We start from the raw sequence: 12,799 nt of genomic DNA, 5'->3' as shown, positions 1-12,799 counted from the left end.
GAATCAGCACACAAAATAGTAGAAAGAGACTCCTAAAAATGCGAAATAAAAAAATGATAATGTGGGGACTTCCCTGGTGGTTAAGAATGCAAGGGAAATGGGTTCTACCCCTGGTCCGGGAAGATCCCACGTGCTGCAGAGCAGCTAAGCCTGTGCACCACAACTACTGAGGCTGCACTCTAGAGCCAGCATGCTGCAACTACTGAAGCCCACATGCCTAGAGCCTGTGCTCTGCAACAAGAGAAGCCACTGGCATGAGAAGCCCGCACACCACAACAAAGAGTAACCCCTGCTCACTGCAACTAGACAAAGCCCTCATGCAGCAACAAAGACCCAAAATCCCCCCCAAAAATAAAATAATTTTTAAAAAATGACAATGTGAAAGAATATGAAATATGTATACTTAAAATGAGTAAAGACATACAAGAAGGAATCAAAACACTAAGGAAAAAATACATTATGAGAAAAAGAAAAATTTCTGAAAATGAATAAAATAGAACTTATAGGGCTTCCCTGGTGGCGCAGTGGTTGAGAGTCCGCCTGCCGATGCAGGGGACACGGGTTCGTGCCCTGGTCTGGGAAGAACCCATATGCCACCAAGCGGCTGCGCCTGTGAGCCATGGCCGCTGAGCCTGTGCGTCCAGAGCCTGTGCTCCGCAACGGGAGAGGCCACAACAGTGAGAGGCCCGTGTACTGCAAAAAAAAAAAAAAAAATAGAACTTATAGAATTGAATAATACCTTGAAATGAAAAGTTAATTTTAAAAGGACAACTCAATAGGCAGTATAAGCAGCAGCTAAAGAATCTGTGCACTGGAAGGTATTTATGAGGAAGTTACCCAGTGTATTACCAGTATATTCAAGAGGAGTTAAGCAATATGGAAGGAAGAGAATGAGAAGGTTTATTTATGTCTAATGAGAAATGAAGGAGAGGATAATAGTAAGAAATGGGGCAAGGATAATACTTGAAGAGATAATATATGAGAATTTTCCAAAATTAATAAAAGGTATCAACCCTCAAATCAATAGGCATAATTTCTGAATAGAACTAAAACTAAACCTACATCTAGACACACTCTAAAAAAAATGCAGAATACTGGAGACAAGGGAAAAATATTAAAAGAACCAGAGAAAAAAGGCAGATTACCTCCAAAGGAATAATTAGAATGATTTCTCAACAGCAACCATGGAGGTCAGGAAAAAATGGAATATTTTCAAAGTACTCAAAGAAAAAAAAAACCTTTCAATCTAGAACCTATGCTCAGCTAAACTATCAAGACTGAGAGCAAAGACTTTTCAAAGACTGGAAGAGAATTTACTACTAACAATCCTTCACTGAAAAAAATTATTAAAGGATGTACTTCAAAAAAATAAAATTAAAGAGACAGAGTAACTGAAGCTAAAGAAGGAAGGAGTGGGATTCATAAGAAATTGGTAAACATATGCGGGCTTATCCAAATAAGCACTGACTATGAAACCATAACATTAATTATTACTAATTTGAGATGATATAAAAACAAGGTAAAATGAAAATACCAGACAATAGAAACACAGCAGATAGGAGAAATTAATTAACATTCAAGCAGAAGATAAAGCAAGTCATATTAGAGACATGGTTCTTAAACTTTGATGTGCATCATAATCACCTGGAAGGCCTGTTAAAACACAGCCTGTTGAGCCTTGTCCCTAACATTTCTGAACTAACAGGTCTGGAGTAGAAAGTGAGAATTTTCATTTCTAACAAGTTCCAAAGTGATGCTGATAATGTTGCTCCAGGACCCCTTTGGGAATCAATACATTTGATTTCTTTTAGGTTGAATATGCATGTTAAAAAATTAAAGGTAAACACCCAAATAACTAAAGTATAATATATCATTTACAACCCAAAGAAGGGAAAAAGGAGGAATAAAGAAAAATCAATCAATCCCATAGAAGTCAGGAAAGTAGAAAAAAAATAGAAATAAATATAACTAAGTAATCAATCACAATGAAATGAATGGACTAAATTCACTAGTTAAAAGACAAAAGATGGGGGCTTCCCTGGTGGCTCAGTGGTTGAGAGTCCACCTGCCGATGCAGGGGACGTGGGTTCATGCCCCGGTCCGGGAAGATCCCGCATGCCACGGAGCGGCTGGGCCCGTGAGCCATGGCCGCTGAGCCTGCACGTCCAGAGCCTGTGCTCTGCAACGGGAGAGGCCACAACAGTGAGAGGCCCATGTACCGCCAAAAAAAAAAAAGACAAAAGATGGACAGACTGAATAAAAAACAAAATTTTGCTACATGCTGAATATACTGTAAAGTTGTAGCAATTACAACAGTCTTGGTAATGGCACAGAGATAGACAAAGTGACCAATGAAACAGAATATAAAACCCAGAACCGACCCATGCACACATGGAATTCTGACATGACAGAAGTGACACTGCAGATCATTAGAAAAGGATTAGATTTCTCAATAAACAGAGCCAGGACAACTGGTATCCATAAGGGAAAAAATGAAATTGGATTCCTACCTCATACTGTACATAAAATTCAATTTAGAATTAAATACTTAAATGTATTTGAATGTGAAAATCAAAACTTTAAAACTTTTAGAAGAATATATAGGAATATGGAAGGATTTCTTAAGACACAAAAGAGCTAACCATAAAAGACTGGTAAATATAACTATCTTACAATCAAATCTGTTTATTAAAAGACACTATAAGAAAGTGAAAAGATAAACAAAAACTTGAGAAGATACTTACAACACATATAACTGAAAAAGAATTAAAATTCAGAAGAGCTAAAAGAACACATGCAAATCAGTAAGACTACCAATAATACATTAAAAATGGGTACAGGGACTTCCCTGGTGGCACAGTGGTTAAGAATCTGCCTGCCAATGCAGGGAACACGGATTTGATCCCTGGTCCGGCTTCCACATGCTGTGGAGCAACTAACCCCGTGCTCCACAACTACTGAGCCTGCACTCTAGAGCCCGCAAGCCATAACTACTGAGCTTGTGCACCACAACTACTGAAGCCTGCACACCCTAGAGCCTGTGTGCCGCAAGTACTGAAGCCCATGTGCCTAGAGTCCGTGCTCTGAAATAAGAAAAACCACCACAATGAGAAGCCCGTGCACTACAACGAAGAGTAGCCCCTGCTCTCCACAACTAGAGAAAGCCTGCAGGCAGCAACATAGCCAAAAATTAAATTTAAAAAAAAATGGGTACACAATACAAACATTTCAAAGAAGAAACATGATCAAACATAAAGAGATGTTCAGCATCATTAGAAATTGGGACTGCAAATGAAGACCACAATGATTTACCATTTAAAACCCATTAGACTGGGGGAGCTTCAAGATGGTGGAAGAGTAAGACATGGAGATCACCTTCCTCCCCACAGGTACATAAGAAATACGTCTACATGTGGAACAATTCCTACAGAACACCTACTGAACGCTGGGAGAAGACCTCAGACCTCCCAAGAGGCAAGAAACTCCCCACGTACCTGGGTAGGGCAAAAGAAAAAAGAATAAACAGAGACAAAAGAATAGGGACGGGACCTGCACCAGTGGGAGGGAGCTGTGAAGGAGGAAAGGTTTCCACATACTAGGAAGCCCCTTCGCAGGTGGAGACTGCGGGTGGCAGAGGGGGGAGGCTTCGGAGCCATGGAGGAGAGCGCAGCAACAGGGGTGCGCAGGGCAAAGTGGAGAGATTTCCTCATAGAGGAACGGGGCCAACCAGCACTCACCAGCTGAAGAGGCTTGCCTGCTCATCCGCCGGGGTGGGCGGGGACTGGGAGCTGAGGCTCGGGCTTTGGAGGTTGGATCCCAGGGAGAGGACTGGGGTTGGCGGTGTGAACACAGCCTGAAGGGGGCTAGTGTGCCACAGCTAGCCGGGAGGGAGTCCGGGGAAAAGTCTGGAGCTGCCGAAGAGGCAAAAGACATTTTCTTGCCTCTTTGTTTCCTGGTGCACAAGGAGAGGGGATTAAGAGCCCCGCTTAAAGGAGCTCCAGAGACAGGCGCGAGCCACGGCTATCAGCGCAGACCCCAGAGACGGGCATGAGCCACTAAGGCTGCTGCTGCAGCCACCAAGAAGCCTGTGTGCGAGCACAGGTAACTGTTCACACCTCCCCTCCCGGGAGCCTGTGCAGCCCGCCACTGCCAAGTTCCTGAGATCAGGGACAACTTCCCCGGGAGAACACACAGCACCTCAGATTGTTGTAACGTCATGCTGGCCTCTGCCGCCACAGGCTCGCCCCGCATTCCATACCCCTCCCTCACCCCGGCCTGAGTGAGCCAGAGCCCCCGAATCAGCTGCTCCTTTAACCCCGTCCTGTCTGAGGGAAAAACAGACGCCCTCAGGCAACCTACACACAGAGGTGGGTACAAATCTAAAGCTGAACCCCAGGAGCTGTGCGAAAAAAGAAGAGAAAGGGAAATCCCTCCAAGCAGCCTCAGGAGCAGCGGATTAAATCTCCACAATCAACTTGATATACCCTGCATCTGTGGAATACATGAATAGACAATGAATCATCCAAATTGAGGAGGTGGACTTTGGGAGCACCGATATATATATTTTTTCCCTTTTTCTCTTTTTGTGAGTGTGTATGTGTCTGCTTCTGTGTGTGGTTTTGTCTGTATAGCTTTGCTTTTACCATTTGTCCTAGGGTTCTGTCTGTCCGTTTTTTTGGGTTTTTTTTAGTATAGTTTTTAGCACTTGTTATCATTGGTGGATTTGGTTTGGTTGCTCTCTTCTTTCTTTCTTTTTTTTCTCCCTTTTATTCTGACCCATGTGGATGACAGGCTTTGGTGCTTCAGCCAGGCATCAGGGCTGTGCCTCTGAGGTGGGAGAGCCAAGTTCAGGACACTGATCCACAAGAGCTCTCCCAGCTCCACGTAATATCAAACGGCGAAAATCTCCCAGAGATCTCCATCTCAATGCCAAGACCCAGCTCCACTCAATGACCAGCAAGCTACAGTGCTGGACACCCTATGCCAAACAACTAGCAAGACAGGAACACAACCCCATCCATTAGCAGAGAGGCTGCCTAAAATCATCATAAGGCCACAACACCCCAAAACACACCACCAGACGTGGACCTGCCCACAAGAAAGACAAGATCCAGCCTCATCCACCAGAACACAGGCACTAGTCCCCTCCACCAGGAAACCTACAAAACCCACTGAAACAACCTTAGCTGCTGGGGACAGACACCAAAAACAACAGGAACTACGAACCTGCAGCCTGCAAAAAGAAGACCCCAAACATTGTAACTTAAGCAAAATGAGAAGACAGAGAAACACACAGAGATGAAGGAGCAAGGCAAAAACCCACCAGATCTAACAAATGAATAGGAAATGGGCAGTCTACCTGAAAAAGAATTCAGAGTAATGATAGTCAAGATGATCCAAAATCTTAGTAACAGAATGGAGAAAATACAAGAAATGTTTAACAAGGACCTAGAAAAACTAAACAGCAAACAAACAATGATGAACAACACAATAAATGAAATTTAAAATTCTCTAGAAGGAATCAATAGCAGAATAACTGAGGCAGAAGAACAGATAAGTGACCTGGAAGATAAAATAGTGGAAGTAACTACTGCAGAGCAGAATAAAGAAAAAAGAATGAAAAGAATTGAGGACAGTTTCAGAGACCTCTAGGAAAACATTATGTGCAACAACATTCGAATTATAGGGGTCCCAGAAGAAGAAGAGAAAAAGAAAGGGACTGAGAAAATATTTGAAAGGATTATAGTTGAAAACTCTCCTAATATGGGAAAGCAAATAGTCAAGTCCAGGAAGCGCAGAGTCCCATATAGGATAAATCCAAGGAGAAACACACCAAGATGCATATTAATCAAACTATCAAAAATTACATACAAAGAAAATATATTAAAAGCAGCAAGGAAAAAACAAAAGTAACACACAAGGGAATCCCCATAAGGTTAACAGCTGATCTTTCAGCAGAAACTCTGCAAGCCAGAAGGGAGTGGCGGGACATATTTAAAGTGATAAAGGAGAAAAACCTACAACCAAGATTACTCTACCCAGCAAGGATCTCATTCAGATTTGACAGAGAAACTAAAATGTTTACTGACAAGTAAAAGCTAAGAGAAGTCAGCACAACCAAACCAGCTTTACAACAAATGCTAAAGGAACTTCTCTAGGCAGGAAACACAAGAGAAGGAAAAGACCTACAATAACAAACCCAAAACAATGAAGAAAATGGTAACAGGAACATACATATTGATAATTACCTTAAATGTAAATGGATTAAAGGCTCCAACCAAAAGACACAGACTGGCTGAATGGATACAAAAACAAGACCCGTATATATGCTGTCTACAAGAGACCCACCTCGGACCTAGGGACATATACAGACTGAAAGTGAGGGGATGGAAAAAGATATTCTATGCAAATGGAAATCAAAAGAAAGCTGGAGTAGCAATTCTCATATCAGACAAAATAGACTTTAAAACAAAGACTATAACAAGAGACAAAGAAGGACATTACATAATGATCAAGGGATCAATCCAAGAAGATATAACAATTGTAAATATTTATGCACCCAACATAGGAGCACCTCAACAGATAAGGCAAATACTAACAGCCATAAAAGGGGAAATCAACAGTAACACATTCATAGTAGGGGACTTTAACACCCCACTTTCAGCAATGGACAGATCATCCAAAATGAAAATAAATAAGGAAACACAAGCTTTAAATGATACATTAAACAAGATGGACTTAATTGATATTAATAGGACATTCCATCCAAAAACAAGAGAATACACATTCTTCTCAAGTGCTCATGGAACATTCTCCAGGATAGATCATATCTTGGGTCACAAATCAAGCCTTGGTAAATTTAAGAAAATTGAAATTGTATCAAGTATCTTCTGACCACAACGCTATGAGACTAGATATCAATTACAGGAAAAAATCTGTAAAAAATACAAACTCATGGAGGCTAAACAATACACTACTTAATAACCAAGAGATCACTCAGGAAATGAAAGAGAAAATCAAAAAATACCTAGAAACAAATGACAATGAACACACGACGACTCAAAACCTATGGGATGCAGCAAAAGCAGTTCTAAGAGGGAAGTTTATAGCCGTACAATCCTACCTTAAGAAACAAGAAACATCTCAAATAAACAACCTAACCTTACACCTAAAGCAATCAGAGAAAGAAGAACAAAAAACCCCCAAAGTTAGCAGAAGGAAAGAAATCATAAAGATCAGATCAGAAATAAATGAAAAAGAAATGAAGGAAACAATAGCAGAGATCAATAAACCTAAAAGCTGGTTCTTTGAGAAGATAAACAAAATTGATAAACCATTAGCCAGACTCTTCAAGAAAAAAAGGGAGAAGACTCAAATCAATAGAATTAGAAATGAAAAAGGAGAAGTAACAACTGACACTGCAGAAATACAAAGGATGATGAGAAATTACTACAAGCAACTCTATGCCAATAAAATGGACAACCTGGAGGAAATGGACAAATTCTTAAAAATGCACAAACTTCCAAGACTGAATTAGGAAGAAACAGAAAGTATGAACAGACCAATCACAAGCACTGAATTGAAACTGTGATTAAACATCTTCCAACAAACAAAAGCCCAGGACCAGATGGCTTCACAGACAAATTCTATCAAACATTTAGAGAAGAGCTAACACCTATCCTTCTCAAACTCTTCCAAAATATAGCAGAGGGAGGAACATTCCCAAACTCATTCTACAAGGCCACCATCACCCTGATAGCAAAACCAGACAAAGATGTCACAAAGAAAGAAAACTACAGGCCAATATCACTGATGAACATAGATGCAAAAATCCTCAATAAAATACTAGCAAACAGAATCCAGCAGCACATTAAAAGGATCATACACCATGATCAAGTGGAGTTTATCCCAGCAATAAAAGGATTCTTCAATATACACAAATGAATCAATGTGATACACCATTTAAGAAACTGAAGGAGAAAAACCATATGATCATCTCAATAGATGCAGAGAAAGCTTTCGACAAAATTCAACACCCATTTATGACAAAAACCCTCCAGAAAATAGGCATAGAGGGAACTTTCCTCAACATAATACAGGCCATATATGACAAACCCACAGCCAACATCATGCTCAATGGTGACAAACTGAAACCATTTCTACTAAGATCAGGAACAAGACAAGGTTGCCCACTCTCACCACTATTATTCAACATAGTTTGGGAACTTTTAGCCACAGCAATCAGAGAAGAAAAAGAAATAAAAGGAATCCAAATCGGAAAAGAAGAAGTAAAGCTGTCACTGTTTGCAGATGACATGGTACTATACATAGAGAATCCTAAAGATGCTACCAGAAAACTACTAGAGCTAATCAATGAATCTGGTGAAGCAGCATGATACAAAATTAATGCACAGAAATCTCCTGCATTCCTATACACTAATGATGAAAAATCTGAAAGAGAAATCAAGAAAACACTCCCATTTACCACTGCAACAAAAAGAATAAAATATCTAGGAATAAACCTACCTAAGGAGACAAAAGACCTGTATGCAGAAAATTGTAAGACACTGATGAAAGAAATTAAAGATGATAAAAATAGATGGAGAGGGCTTCCCTGGTGGCACAGTGGTTAAGAGTCCGCCTGCCGATGCAGGGGACACGGGTTTGTGTCCCAGTCCGGGAAGATCCCACATGTCACGGAGCGGTTGGGCCCGTGAGCCATGGCCACTGAGCCTGCGCGTCCGGAGCCTGTGCTCCGCAACAGGAGAGGCCACGACAGTGAGAGGCCTGCGTACCGCAAAAAAAAAAAAAAAGATGGAGAGATATACTATGTTCTTGGATTGGAAGAATCAACACTGTGAAAATGACTATACTACCCAAAGTAATCTACAGATTCAATGCAATTCCCAGCAAACTACCACTGGCATTTTTCACAGAACTAGAACAAAAAATTTCACAATTTGTATGGAAACACTAAAGACCCTGAATAGCCAAAGTAATCTTGAGAAAGAAAAACGGAGCTGGAGGAATCAGGCTCCCTGACTTCAGACTATACTACAAAGCTACAGTAATCAAGACAGGATGCTACTGGCACAGAAACAAATACAGATCAATGGAACAGGATAGAAAGCTCAGAGATAAACGCACGCACATATGGTCACCTTATCTTTGATAAAGGAGGCAAGAATATACAGCAGAGTAAAGTCAGCCTCTTCAATAAGTGGTGCTGGGAAAACTGGACAGCTTCGTGTAAAAGAATGAAATTAGAACACTCCCTAACACCATACACAAAAATAAACTCAAAATGGATTAGAGACCTAAATGTAAGGCTAGATACTATCAAACTCTTAAAGGAAAACACAGGCAGAACACTCTATGACATAAATCACAGCAAAATCCTTTTTGACCCACCTCCTAGAGAAATAAAAATAAAAACAAAAATAAACAAATGGGACGTAATGAAAGTTAAAAGGTTTGCACAGCCAAAGAAACCATAAACAAGAAGAAAAGACAACCCTGAGAATAGGAGAAAATATTTGCAAATGAAGCAACTTACAAATGATTAATCTCCGAAATTTACAAGCAGCTCATGCAGCTCAATTTCAAAAAAGCAAACAACCCAATCCAAAAGTGGGCAGAAGACCTAAATAGACATTTCTCCAAAGAAGATATACAGATTGCCAACAAACACATGAAAAAATGGTCAACATCATAAATCATTAGAGAAAAGCGAATCAAAACTACCATGAGATATCATCTCACACCGGTCAGAATGGCCATCCTCAAAAAATCTAGAAACAATAAATGCTGGAGAGAGTGTGGAGAAAAAGGAATCCTCTTGCACTGCTGGTGGGAATGTAAATTGATACAGCCACTATGGAGAACAGTATGGAGGTTCCGTAAAAAACTAAAAATGGAACTACCATACGACCCAGCAATCCCACTACTGGGCATATACCATGAGAAAACCATAATTCAAGAAGAGTCATGTACCACAATGTTCACTGCAGCTCTATTTACAACAGCCAGGACATGGAAGCAACCTAAGTGTTCATCAACAGATGAATGGATAAAGAAGATGTGGCACATATATACAATGGACTATTACTCAGCCATAAAAAGAAACGAAATTGAGTTATTTGTAGTGAGGTGGATGGACCCAGAGTCTGTCATACAGAGTGAAGTAAGTCAGAAAGAGAAAAACAAATACCGTATGCTAACACATATATATGGAATCTAAAAAAAAAAGAAAAGAAAAAAATGGTCATAAAGAACCTAGGGGCAAGATGGGAGTAAAGACACAGACCTACTAGAGAATGGACTTGAGGATACGGGAGGGGGAAGGGTAAGCTGGGACAAAGTGAGAGAGTGGCATGGACATATATACACTACCAAACGTAAAATTGATAGCTAGTGGGAAGCAGCCGCCCAAACGTAAAATTGATAGCTAGTGGGAAGCAGCCGCATAGCACAGGGAGATCAGCTCGGTGCTTTGTGACCACCTAGAGGGGTGGGATGGGGGGGTCCAAGGGAGGGAGACGCAAGAGGGAAGAGATATGGGGACATATGTATATGTATAACTGGTTCACTTTGTTATAAAGCAGAAACTAACACACCATTGTAAAGCAATTATACTCCAATAGAGATTTTTGTTTGTTTGTTTTTGCGGTACGTGGGCCTCTCACTGTTGTGGCCTCTCACTGTTGTGGCCTCTCCCGTTGCGGAGCACAGGCTCCAGACGCGTAGGCTCAGTGGCTATGGCTCACGGGCCCAGCCGCTCCACAGCACGTGGGATCTTCCCGGACTGGGGCACAAACCCGTGTCCCCTGCATCGGCAGGCGGACTCTCAACCACTGCGCCACCAGGGAAGCCCTCCAATAAAGATGTTTAAAAAAATAAAGTAAAAATAAAACCCATTAGCTTTGCAAAAATTAAGAATCGACAAAATCAGTGTCAAAGAATGCATCAACGAGAAGCCTTATATTCCGCTAGTGGTATAAATTAGTAAAATGACTTCGGAAAACAATATAACATTATTTTGTAAAATTGAGCATACCCTGCAACCCAGCAATTTTACTCCCACATGTACTCTAGAGAATCTCTTACACCTTTGCTCTGTAAGACATGACAAGAATGTTCCTAGAAGCAAGGGTTATATCAGTAAAGAGCTGGAAACAACCCAAATGTCCATCTACCCAAAAATGGATATATTATGGTATATTTCCACAAAAGAATTCTGTACATCAGTGAAAATGCATATACCACAGCTATAAGCAACTTAAGTAAATAAAACCAAAATAAAGTAAAACAAGCAAAAAAGCAAATTCTAGAAGCATTCACAGAGTATGATATCATTTTTTTTAAAAGCTCAAAACATGATACATATGATAAAATTATTTTTAAAAAGCAGAGAGCAGGGCTTCCCTAGTGGCGCAGTGGTTGAGAGTCTGCCTGCTGATGCAGGGGACACAGGTTCATGCCCCGGTCCAGGAAGATCCCACATGCTGTGGAGCAGCTGGGACCGGGAGCCATGGCCGCTGAGCCTGCGCGTCTGGAGCCTGTGCTCCGCAACGGGAGAGGCCACAACAGTGAGAGGCCCGCGTACCGCAAAAAAAAAAAAAAAAAAAAAAAAAAAAAAACCACAGAGAGCAAAAATCTGTGTCAGTGGTTACAAAGAGTGAGGATGACAAATGGTTGAGATAAGGAGGAGCATCTATGTGGATGGCAGTTAGTGATAATGGTAGAGTTCTTGGATTGTGTATGGGGGTGGTGGGATCATGAGTGCACCTTAATATTAATATGCTTTATAACTTTACTTCATAATTCAAGTAAGCATGTGTGTATGTGTACACACATATACACATATATTTTTCCATTCTGTGGTAGGTATGAAATACATTAAATAAATTTAAAAGGGTGAAAGTAAGACTAAATTATGCTAGTTGATACTGATTACAACGGGAACCAAATCCCCAGTCCAATACTTACTGGTCAAGGGTCTTATAATAAATGTCCAGATCCTTGTTCACAAGCTCTGTTGTTCTCATAACAATCATCATTTCCCTATACTTTTCCTCGGCATCCCGAAATTGAGGGTCTCGAAGTTCTTTCTTAAAACGAATAATTTCTTCCTCATAACCTTCCTGTCGCCCTATTGCCGAACCGAGATTTCTTTTTATATTTTCTATTTTTTCTTCCAACTTCTGATGTTCACTAGGAGGGAAAACGACAAATGAGGACCATTTTTAGATTTTAGCAGCCTAAAGTGGAAAAGACAGATTTCTTCAGATAGATAAATATCATTTATCATTCTCCTTAGCAATCAGCATATGAAAAGTCTCTCCTTGCTTTTTCTTTAAGGTTTCAGTACTAAGGAAAACTTTCTTCTTTCCAAATCTCTGAAGCATCCAGGTTTTTAAACAGCTGATTTCTGTGTGCTCAATAAAGTACTCTCATAACATGTGAACACTGAAAAAGTTCCTGACGTTTACACACTAACCTAAGAAAAGTACTCTTGGTGATTAATATTACAAATTCACAAACTTCTCATTGTCAACTAAGAATGCTCAGTTACCAACTCTGAGAAGTTACTGAGCAACAGGTATCATCAGTTCGTTCACAGTATGTCAGACAAAAGAAAATTTTATCTCAAAAATTTATGCAGTAGTATTACTAAAAGTTTGTATTTCTCTATTAAAACAAAATTTCTCTTGCATAAGTATAAAAAAGCATAAATAAAGAGAGGGGATATATGTATACGTATAGCTGATTCACTTTGCTGTACCGTAGAAACTAACAC

The 12,799-nt window shown here is 40.3% G+C and overlaps 1 protein-coding gene across 1 annotated transcript in view; it reads right to left on the bottom strand.

Moving 5' to 3' along the window:
- Positions 1–12,799, bottom strand: part of RAD50 (RAD50 double strand break repair protein) — a 97,318-nt gene that overhangs the window by 20,040 nt on the left and 64,479 nt on the right. The window contains exon 21 of the mRNA XM_082651516.1: positions 11,989–12,213. Coding sequence (XP_082507642.1) covers positions 11,989–12,213 — 225 coding nt within the window. The remainder of the gene's footprint in view (positions 1–11,988; positions 12,214–12,799) is intronic.

Source organism: Grampus griseus (assembly GCF_964374135.1).
Source record: "Grampus griseus genome assembly, chromosome: 3".
Lineage (NCBI taxonomy): Eukaryota > Metazoa > Chordata > Mammalia > Artiodactyla > Delphinidae > Grampus > Grampus griseus.
The sequence above is the reverse complement of the archived record's forward strand: the minus strand, read 5'-3'. Positions and strand labels throughout refer to the sequence as shown.